The sequence below is a fragment of the Trachinotus anak genome, unplaced genomic scaffold, assembly GCF_046630095.1.
Source record: "Trachinotus anak isolate AG129_WGS33_773 ecotype Australia unplaced genomic scaffold, CSIRO_AGI_Tana_v1 ptg000042l, whole genome shotgun sequence".
NCBI classification, from domain to species: domain Eukaryota; kingdom Metazoa; phylum Chordata; class Actinopteri; order Carangiformes; family Carangidae; genus Trachinotus; species Trachinotus anak.
Window position 1 is genome coordinate 1518541 of NW_027273893.1, and position 11402 is coordinate 1529942.

General features: G+C 43.4%; 1 protein-coding gene across 1 annotated transcript; it reads right to left on the reverse strand.

Annotated features, from left to right (window-relative positions):
- Positions 1–254: 254 nt before the first annotated feature.
- LOC139615071 (tigger transposable element-derived protein 1-like) lies at positions 255–6488 on the reverse strand. Its single transcript, XM_071472889.1, has one exon. It carries the CDS (start codon positions 5192–5194, stop codon positions 3431–3433), a length of 1764 nt encoding a protein of 587 aa, XP_071328990.1. The 5' UTR covers positions 5195–6488; the 3' UTR covers positions 255–3430.
- Positions 6489–11402: the final 4914 nt, after the last annotated feature.

Here is an 11402-nt window from a genome sequence, read left to right on the forward strand (position 1 = left end):
TGTTTGAGCTGAGTCAGGGTGTAAGGTGACTTTTATTAGGTTAAAAACTTATTAAAGCTGGTTAACTCTTAAGTTAATTCTAAAACAAAGTTTCTGCTGCACCCACAGACAGACAATAGACAATAAAATATAGTGTAGGCGGTAGATTGATTTTTGATCAAGGCAGGTGTATAGAAAGCTGCAATAGCCCAGGTGGGAGGAAATAAAAGATATAGGTGTATAAGCTTATACACCTATATCTTTTATTTCCTCAGATCCTCAGGTGTATAAGCTTATACACCTATATCTTTTATTTTATTTTTATCTTTTATATCTTTTATTTCCTCCCACCTGGGCTACTGCAACTTTGTATACACCTGCCTCGATCAAAAATCTGTCTACCGCCTACAGTTCATTCAGAAAGCTGCAGCTCAGCTCCTGATTCAGTCCACAACCTGTCTACATCACCCTGATCCTAACAGCTCTACACTGGCTGCCTGTTTGTTTTAGGATTGATTTTGAAATTCTTTTAATCACTTTTAAGGCCAGGTCTGGGTTAGAACTTTATCCCTAGTCTGAGATCCTCTGGTTATATTCTCCAGATCTGTGGCTGAAATAAAAGTTTTCACCTTTGCTGTATTTCTCAAGTAGAAATATGACTGAACAACTTTTTTCACCTGGGGTTCGAAACACAGATCTTGATCAAAAATTACTCTGAGGTTTTTGGCTGAGGTCTTAATGTAATTTGTTAATTGACCTAAGTTTTCTGTGTGGGTGGACAAAATATGATGAATTGAGAATTTTGCATGATTTAATTGTAAGAAATTGTCTGACATCCAGTGTTTTGTTTCAGTAAGGCAGTGGTGGAGGGTTCCTATATTGCACTGGTCACTGGGGTAAATGAGCTAAGGGAGGAACCATAGAAGTGTGAGTGAGTTACTGGTCCTAGGTTCTGAACAGTACTTTTGAATTCTGGGCATTCTGAGATATCAGGGACGAGAAGTAAGTCAATCGAGCATCATCAACTGCAGCATTGTATCTCCTCATTAAATCTTTCATTAGGTCATGATGAACATGAAATTTGTGAGTTTTCCATTTCCACTCCACTTTGCGTACCTCTCTCTTTAGAAAACAGACGTCATTAATCCATGGGGGGACTTTTGAAAAAAAATTGGTTCTGGTCTTGATTGGGGCAACTGACTCTAGGGTTGCCAGGCAGATGGTGTTTAAGGAGTTCACCAGGAGATCAGGATCTGGGAGGAGGGGCAGATCAGGTTAAAGGGTCGAGAATGTATGTGAGAATGATCAGATACACAGAAATGAATAAGTTGTAAACTATCTACCTTCTGACATAGACGAGATCAAGAGCATGGGTAGAACCTGTGGAGTGTAACACAAAATTAAAAGACTCTAAGAGGTTAAGAAATTCCCCAGCAAGTACATCACAAGGACAGCATCTATGAACATTAAAATCATCAATGATACAGGCTTGGTCATAATTAGGTAAAAGCAGAGACCAGGTCAGAAAATTCGGAGAGAAGGGGTGAGAGAGGATGAGGACATGGTGTGTGCGTGAGCTACCTGGACTGGGCAATATGTGCTCATAAGGACAAGGATGGTGGTTCAGGATGGAGGATCTGCAGGTTGACAGGAGTGATGGGGCTCTACCCAAGGAAGACCTCCTGACCTTCTGGTGACGGCTTCCTGCAGCATTTTGTGGCACTTCATCCCAGTCATGGAGTAATGGGCTGTACCAGCTGCACTGGCAACAGGCGGAGGTCTTGCAGTGGTGACAGGAGGGGCCATTGCTGGAGAGGGGTCTGCCGGCCCACGTGGGAACAGGGTTGCAGGGTCCTCACCAGGATGCACCGGAGTCCATCAGGGGGATGAAGCAGTTTGAAGTGGTTAAAGGAGGTGATGCAGAAGCTCTCCTCATAGCCCTCTTTCAGCTGTGGGGTATCACCTCTGACCAGGATGGCTGAGATGGCTTCAGAGTAGAGCTATGGACCTGAACCTTGAGCCTAGTTTCAATGATCTAAGGTCCAGATCATCTGGTAGTTACAGGATTTTAATGCCAAGGTCCAGTGCAGCAACAGTGGAAGTGGTGCACAGTGCCCCTACATCAGGCTCTCATTCGGAGAAATGGCCACTCTCTTTGGGTGCAGGACCATCTCCATGGGCCGGCCCATTGTTGGTGTGACTTGAGACCTGTCAAGGAAGGGTGGCCACACACTCTGCCACCAACTGAGACACCAGGGTAGAGAGAGATTGGGCCGCTGGGGCCATGAGGTTGGAGGATTGCATATAGGATATATACTTTGCCTGGGCCACAGCTATGGAGATAAAACTGTCGATCAGCTGATCATTTTTTTTGAAGTGCTGACTTCAGCCAGTGGATGTCCTCCCTTAACTGTGAGTACTTGAGTTTGCAGTCCACACAGGCTGCCATTGTACCTGAGTTCAGTTCAAGAATATCTCACAAAAAACACGATTGTTACAGTGGGAGACTTAAAACAGGATAAAAGTATCCCAGCGATTGGTGAGAACAGCATTCTCAGACCTGTGTTTCCATGAGTACAGGCCAGCTACCAGAGAAAAGTCCTTAAAATATGATGATTGAAATCCAGTTAAACATGTGGTTAAGACAACCAAGATCTTGTCAGAAAGATATAGTTTCCATTTTAGTGACAACCAAGGACACAACTGGATGACTGTGACAACTGGTGCAGCAGGAACAGTAAGAGAGCCCAAACACAGCTGAAGCAGAACTTAGGCTGAGACTCTGAGCAGCCTGAGAGATTCAAGTCTTAATGACGCACACTTTCTTCCAGGGTCCATAGATGCCTCAGGTGCAGTACCAGTCAGGATGCTAGCCCACTGGAGGCTGGCAGCAAATCAAACTGGTGAGCAACAGGTTCATGTCACCAAACCCAAATATTTGACGCCTAAATGTGGTTCAGTATAGTTTATACCAGCTCAGGATCATTTCTAAAACCGGATCATTTCTATCAATTACCTACAACGAATTGTTCATGCATATATCTATTCTCAGCTTGATTATTGATTACAGTGAACCCTCGTTTTTCGCGGGGGTTACGTTCCAAAAAGAACCCGTAATAGGCGAAATCCGTGAAGTAGTAACCTTTATTTTTTTTACAATTATTATACAATGAAATACTCTACAATACATTGAAACCAAAGAACAAAACCTTTTTACAGGCCCAAGCATTTGTTTAACAAATAAAAGTACTGCATAAACGTTTTTTTACAAATAACTACTGTACTGTAAAATAATAATTTTAATCATCAATACGAACTGAAGGCTTCAAATTGCGGAGATCAGCACCGCCCCACCGCGACCCGAGTAATTGGATTAGAACGGGAGAAAATGAAAAATGATTATGAAAAAAAATACAAAGTACAGTAGGACAAATTGTGACTCGCGCGTATTTCACTGCTCTTCTGACTGTGCCGCTGCATCCTGACTCCGCTCTGTAGCGTCTTTTTCTTCTAAAGCCCGTGGTGCAGGTGTGTTTTTTCGAGAGAAGAACATAGTTATGGGTAGTTGTTGTCGCTCTTTTTTCTTCTGGGCAAAAAGATTCTTATAAACCGACATGCCACCATTGATTATATTTGAGAACTGTAATGAACAATTCATCAAAGGGTCCCATTCTTGAGCTGCTCGCTGAAGTTCAGTGGCCATTCTCAGCATTGTTGCTGAGCGACCAAGTGTTAGTCCATCCTCCTCATCTTTATCAACACTTGTGTCCTCTTCTTCCTCTTCTCTTTCATCGTCGCTTGGTGGCTTTGTCATTTCTGCCAGGTCTGCATCGGTCAGCGGATGTGCATCTGCATCAATCAGGGCATTAATGTCATCCGGAGTCATGTCATTAAAGCCGTCTCCTCCAAGCTGTTTAGCGAGATTCACAGCTGTATCTACGGCAGAGTGATGGATCTCGTCAAGCGAGCCTCCGGTTGGGTTTTGCACTGCCTCTGGCCACAGTTTTTTCCAGCAGGCATTCAAAGTTTCAGTTTTCATCTCCTGAATGGCCCTCTGAATATTTTGGAGACATGATGCGATGGTGTATCCACGCCAGTAGTCCTTTAGTGAGAAATCTTGATCCGAGTCCATAGCCTCAACAAGATGTTGCAGGGTGTTGCGCGTATAGAGAGTCTTGCAAGCACGGATGATGCCTTGGTCCATGGGCTGAATCAGGGATGTAGTGTTTGGCGGCAGAAATTCGATTTGCACACCATCATATGCCAAATCATCAGCGTGACCTCCGGCGTTGTCAACGAGCAGAAGCACTTTAAAGTCTAGTCCTTTTCCTCTCAAATAACGCTTGACCTCTGGGATGAAACAGTGTTTGAACCAATCCAGATTGAGCGCTTTTGTCATCCAAGCCTTTGCATTGTGCATCCAGTAAACGGGCAAAGCAACCTTATTTTTGTTTTTCAGGGCTCTAGGATTTTTAGACCTATAAATAAGCCCTGGTTTAATCATAAAACCTGCAGCATTTCCGCACATAACCAGAGTCAAACGATCTTTTTGGGCTTTAAATCCTGGGGCTTTGGCTTCTTCCTGCATGATGAAGGTGCGGGAGGGCATTCGTTTCCAAAATAAGCCAGTCTCATCCATATTAAAAACTTGTTCAGGCTTATATCCCCCTTCCTCAATGATCGCTTTAAATTTATTATTTATGAACGCTTCTGCTCCAGCGGTATTCGCAGAGGCGATCTCTCCGTGCAGAGAAACATTTTTAAGTCCAAAGCGTTTCTTAAATTTTTCAAACCAGCCCTTGCTAGCATTAAATGCGCTTGGTACTGCGTGAACAGCACTCGATGATGGCCCGGTATCTGCATCCTCCTCCTCTTCCCTGTCATGAATGTCATCGCTGTCAGCAAAGGTTTGATACAGTGTTCTAGCTTTTGTGCAGATAACGTTCGTATCCAGCGTAATGTTTTTTTTTCTGCAGTCATTAATCCACAAAGCTAATGCAGACTCCATCCTTACCATGGTCTTGTTGTGGACAGTTGCAACCCTTTTTGCATCCTTATTAAAACTTATTGCTGCTGTCGTCCTTATGTTATTTTCCTCCTTCTTTATGGAACGAACGGAAGATTCATTAATTCCATAATGGCGACCTACAGCCGCATAGCTTCTACCTTCCTTTAGCATGTCCAGAAGTTTAACTTTTTCTGTGATAGTTAGCATCTTCCTCTGCCTTTTGGGCCCGACCGCAAGTGCCAACGTTTTGTCGACATTATGGGTTTTGGAGAAAATTTGCAAACTTAAATTTGGCAAGCTGTTTTACGTACATGTACATGTACATATTAAACCGTAACGTTATTGACACACAGGTAGAGAAGAAGCGGGGAGACTGTTTAGCCAATCAGAATGCAGAACACAATGCACAATGCAAATCCGTGAAGCAGCGAGAACGTGAAAGGTGAACCGCGTTATAGCGAGGGTTCACTGTAATGCACTTTATTCAGGTATCAGCCAGACCTCCCTCTTTTATTGTTATATTGTTTTATCCCTAATTAGAAAAGTGCTAAACAAATAAGAACAATGTTATTATAACTCTGTAAAATCTCTCACCCATGATCTAAGAGGAGAAAGCAGTTTAGATCTGGGCCTTGGCTGGGCCAGCTCTGACGGGGAAAAGGTTCAGGTATGAACCACAAAGTACTGAAACCTGCTAATAATGTTCATAATAATATTAATATTAATAATAATAGAAAATAAATAATTGGTCCAGTTTCTCTCTTGTCTTTAAATACACATTTTCTGACCATGGGTCGACATCTTATTCTAACCTCTGAACACACACAGTCAAAACTGAACAAGATCCTGATCTTGTCCCACCACACAGACACTGACCTCCACCTGTCTGGCTCCACCACGTCAGAGCCTGAGGCTGATGATTGTGTGTGTCATACTGTATTATGTTGTGTTGTGTCACCACACTGTACTGTCTACACAACAGTTCTGATGAACTGTCTATCCCAACATGATAAAGTACAAAACAACACCACAGTGTTAGCCTCAGTCAGCAGCTCTGAACAGGACCTCTGCATGAGCAGCTATTATATAAGTGTCTGTGTATGTGTGCGTCCCACAATGTTTATTTATACACAGTCTGATATGCATGAGCACACATACATTCACTCACTGCCATGACCACAGTGAGTGCTGCTAATCTGTTGACCCTTCAGCCTCCCTCCTCCCAAACTAATTCAACCTGGACAGCCCATGCTCCAGCTAATCCAGCTCCCTGGCATTTACATTTAGAATGCTTTCGCTTTATCAAATCATCCCAACATTGTGGTAAATTCACTTTCCCTAAATCCCCTCTGGTGAGGAGATTAAAATGGTGCAGCAAGGCAGATCAGGGGGAAAATAAAGGCAAATTAAAAGGTGCTCATTTGTCAGCTCAGCCAGTCTCAGGGAAGCATTATTGTTGTGTATCACTCTTCAAAAAGCCTTCATCATTATGGACATCCAATAAAGAAAATGGTTATTAGAAGAGATGCGGTGGCTTATGATCTGTTTTTGATCCTGTCAGTTTCTCTCTGCACTTTATCACTCTGCCATCTCCTACACACACACACACACACACACGCACACACACACGCACACCACACACACAGCCGTTATACTTCAGCTCTTAAAGTAGAATAGCTCTTTTATTGGCTGATGTCTTGTGCCACAGTGCCACTTCTAATTTCTGTGTTTGTGTGTGTGTGTGTGTGTGTGTGTAGACATACATACCTGCACTCCAGCATGGATGTGTCTGAAGTGGATCTCAGATTTATCCACCCAGTGAGTTTAGATGACAAACACTGACCTGGTCTCTGGTCTCAGAAAACACAAACACATTCACAGAACATCTTTTGTAACATTTAACTTCAAAAGTCACAAATTGTTGAACAAGTGTGTTCCACCAGGTGCATCACCTTTTAGTGTCCCCTGGAAACACCTCAGTTGTCATCTGTGCTACTTGCAGTGTGTTTGTGTTCATGTGTTTTCTTCAGGTGCAGTGCAGGGCCGCCATAGTGTACAGTTTTCACTTTTGGACTTTGTAGGACTCTTGTTTGAACTTTTGATTCATTAGGGTTGTGTGTTTCATCTTAGTTTACTTCCTCTCCTTGTGCTGTTGATTGTCTGCCCCACCCTGCTGTGTTTCACCTGTGTTTAGTCAACCCTGTCTCCCATGTATTTATTTTCTGTGCTCCCACAGTTTGTCTGTTTAGTTCCTGTTTCTTTGGTTGACTTTCCCCTGAATCTCCTTGTGGTTCTGCTCAGTTTTCTTCTTCATCCTGTAAACCTCTAAGCACCTCTTTTAGCCCCATGCACATACACACTAATACTTTCTTTTAGTCTAGCTTTGCACTACACTTTTTGCCAATTGTACTTCTCCATACGACTTGTGTGTGTATTTGTTGGTATTTTGTGTTTGATTTTTTGTTGTTGTTGTTTTTACAAACTACTGGATTCCTGAATTTCCTTCTGGGATAATAAAGTATCTAACTATCTGTTTAATATGTGACCTGTTCTCACCTCAGTTCTTCAACAAACTGCAACTTTGTTCCTCTCCTCTTCATCTTTGTTCCTCTTCATTATTGTTCCTCTCCTCCACAACTTTGTTCCTCTTCGCCATCTTTGTCCCTCTCCTCCACATCTTTGTTCCTCTCCTCCACATCTTTGTTCCTCTCCTCCATCTTTATTCTTCTCCTCCACATCTTTGTTCCTCTCCTCTCCATCTTTGTTCCTCTTCATTATTGTTCCTCTCCTCCACAACTTTGTTCCTCTCCGCCATCTTTGTCCCTCTCCTCCACATCTTTCTTCCTCTCCTCCACATCTTTGTTCTTCTCCTCCATCTTTGTTCCTCTCCTCCATCTTTATTCTTCTCCTCCACATCTTAGTTCCTCTCCTCTCCATCTTTGTTCCTCTCCTCTCATCTTTGTTCCCCTCATCCCCATCTTTGTTCTTCTCCTCCACCTCTTTGTTCCTCTCCTCCATTGTTGTTCCTCTTTATCTTTGTTCCTCTCCTCCACGTCTTTGTTCCTCTCATCCATCTTTGTTCCTCTCCTCCACATCTTTGTTTCTCTCCTCATCTTTGTTCCTCTCCACTAAATCTTTGTTCCTCTCCTCCATTTCTGTTCCTCTGTTCCATCTTCGTTCCTCTGCTCCATTTTTGTTCCTCTCCTCCACATCTTTGTCCCCCTTCTCCACGTGTTTGTTCTGATTCATCTTTGTTCCCCTCATCCCCATCTTTGTTCCTCACCTCCAAATCTTTGTTCCTCTCCTCCATTGTTGTTCTTCTTCATCTTTGTTCCTCTCCACTACATCTTTGTCCCTCTCCTCTCCATCTTTGTTCCTCTCCTCCATCTTTGTTCATCTTCATATTTGTTCCTCTCCTCCACATCTTTATCTTTGTCAGTTTGTCTGTAGCTAATCACCAGTCAAAGATCCAGGATTATCATCAATGATCAAACCTCCTCATAAAGCTCCAGTTGCTCACTGAAGTTCCAACATCTGGATATTGAGCTATCTACAATACCCTGCTGCCACTTTTACCGGCACCAGACCTAGGGGAAATCTGGACCGGCAGCAAGCGGCACACAGGCTAGGGAACACTGTGTAGCCATGATACAGTAACTGTGGCTGGGGACTGTGGATTGATAGAGAGAGGACCAAAGTTTGCGTCTTGCAGAGGCCAGAGTGCGTTTTATTTCTGAGCTGCGTGTGTGGAGAGCCTGCAGCTATAATCACTCTAGCAGATCCACAACAGCAACATAGCAATATCTACTGACTGAAAGGTATATTACCTCACACTGAAAATGCAGCCATTTTGCAACCTGTTACACCACCACCAGAGGGCAGTAAATTACATGATGAATGTAAACAGGCGAGATCCTTTATAGGACAGAAACCTGTTCTGAGATCAGATGTAAGGAGAGAAATTACTTCACTTCAGTATTGTTCTGATTTTGACTCTAACAGGTCAAACACTGCTGGTCTTGTCCTGATGCACTGAGCTGAATATTTGAACCTAACTGCGCAACAAGATTTACGTCAGTTTGACTCTTGAAGACTGTTTTACATTTATCTGCTGAAAGTTAAACGTTTCTCTGAAATGAAATATATTTACATATTTATAGATTCTGGTAAATACATATTTTCTTTATTGATATTACATATTGAATAATGTGATTTTCATGTTTTTCTTTTCTTATTAGAAAGTTATGTATTTATAGGCATCAAATCACCTGCCCTGTCCTCCACTTGTTGGTTTCTCTACCTGTTTGTTCCTCCACCTGCCCTGTCCTCCACCGGTTGTTCCTCCCCCTGCCCTGTCCTCCACCTGTTTTTTCCTCTACCTGCCCTGTCCTCCACCTGTTGTTCCTCCACCTGTTTGTTCCTCTCCTCCACCTGTTGTTCCTACACCTGTTTGTTCCTCCACCTGCCCTGTCCTCCAACTGTTGTTCCTCACCTAGGGAGTTTTTCCTCGCCCCTGTCGCCAAGAGCTTGCTCTTTGTGGGAACTGTTGGGTTTTTCTCTATAACAAAGTAAGGTCTTGACCTTACCCCGTAAAGTGCCTTGAGATAATGTATATTATGATTTGGTGCTATACAAATAAAATTGAATTGAATTGAATTAAATCTATCCTGTCCTCCACCTGCTGTTCCTCCACCTATTTGTTCCTCCATCTGTCCTGTCCTCCACCTGTTGTTCCTCCACCTGCCCTGTCCTTCCCCATTGTTCCTTCACCTGTTGGTTCCTCTCCTCTGTTTGTTCCTCTACCTGTTTGTTCCTCCACCTGTTTGTTCCGGTACCTGTTTGTTCCTCCACCTGCCCTGTCCTCCACCTGTTGTTCCTCTCCTCCACCTGTTTTTTCCTGTACCTGTTGTTCCTCCATCTGTGTACACCTCAGTATTTGTGGTGTTCAGTGAGCAGAGGATGATTGAGCTAAACACTGTGTGAGGCATTCATCACCAGATGGATAATTAAAAGTAACAGTGTGACAGTCACTGCACCGTCCTGAGCATCATACATGAACTGAATGAATGAGTTCAACCTTCATATGACACATTACACATGTTAATGTGACTTTTGTGTTAATATAATTATTATCATTTAATCTAAACACAAATGTATTATAGAAACTCATGCAGACAGCAACAGATTGTCACTTGTTTTCATCACATTAGTCCGGGTCCTCATCCTTCATAGGAAATCTGCCTCCTGGTGTGAGGGTCCAGAGAGCAGATACCACGTCTTTACTGAGGTGACTAATGAATCTTATCATTGCTCCTCTGCAGATTCTTCATTCAGGCTCAGGACTCTGCTCTTTATTACGGCTTTAGGTAGCTCTGAAAAGAGTCTTTGTGGTTTTTCAGATTAGACCTGGAAAGAGATTAGGGTGTAGAGCTCTATGGATGTCTGCCAAGCCACTGCACCAGCTGGAAAGGAAAAGTAGGTTGTTAAATTCTCCCTCTCTGACGTCACCTCATCCGTGGCTTTCATCCCACACTGGTGAAAGGCTCCACTGCTGTATAATAATCTACAGGAGGATGTGTTTTAAAATATCCTAAGCCTCCTGAATGCTCCACCAGGTAAACAGGAAGTCACATGACACTCAGGCATTATCCTGCTTGCATTAGGAAAATGTCCTATTTATGTTTCTAAAGGCTCCTGTGCATCAGGTGTTCCACAGATACCTGGCATCTGGGCAAACGATCGTGCAGCAGCAGGACATTTACGCAAACCTTTCAACATCTGTCCCTCAGCTCTGTCCAGGTTAAGCAGATCATCCCTTGATCAGAAGGTGTGATCCAGCTCTTCCAGCCCGCCTGGGAAAGATCACTGCCCCTGCTGAACAACACTGTGTGACTGTGTGTGTGGATCAGTAAGACCTGTAATGGCTGCTCAGACTTGAACCTCTACATAATTGAGGTCCAGCTCTGTGTACTTCTCTGGGGTCCAGACACACAGTGACACATCTGAACCAGCAAGGACGGTCCCTCCTTCCCACAGCAGATCTCCACACTCTAGTCCCAGAGAGAAATCCTGGATTCTCAGTCCTGCAGCAGACAGTCTACCAGAGCCTGAGTGTTCACAGAGACTCCCACAGTCTCATGTGTGTGTCTATGTGTGTGTGTGTGTTTGTGTGTGTGTGTGTAAAAGAACATGTAGTGTCAGACCTAGTTTCCTGGCAACCGTTGACCCCACCCTGATTACTTCATTCCATGCACCTGCCATTCTACTCACCTGCCATGCCATCTGCCATTACAGACTCCTCTCAGCAATTTTCTGTTTCTGTGTTTGGCTCAAGTGAAAATAATCTTTCATAGTTTCACTGGAGCTTCCCTGTAAGAATCCAACACTAATTAAATCTAATTCTTTATTTAAAACC

Excerpts from the sequence above, each read along its gene's own strand:
- LOC139615071 (XM_071472889.1), bottom strand. The coding sequence starts at position 5,194 with ATGCTAACTATCACAGAAAAAGTTAAACTTCTGGACATGCTAAAGGAA.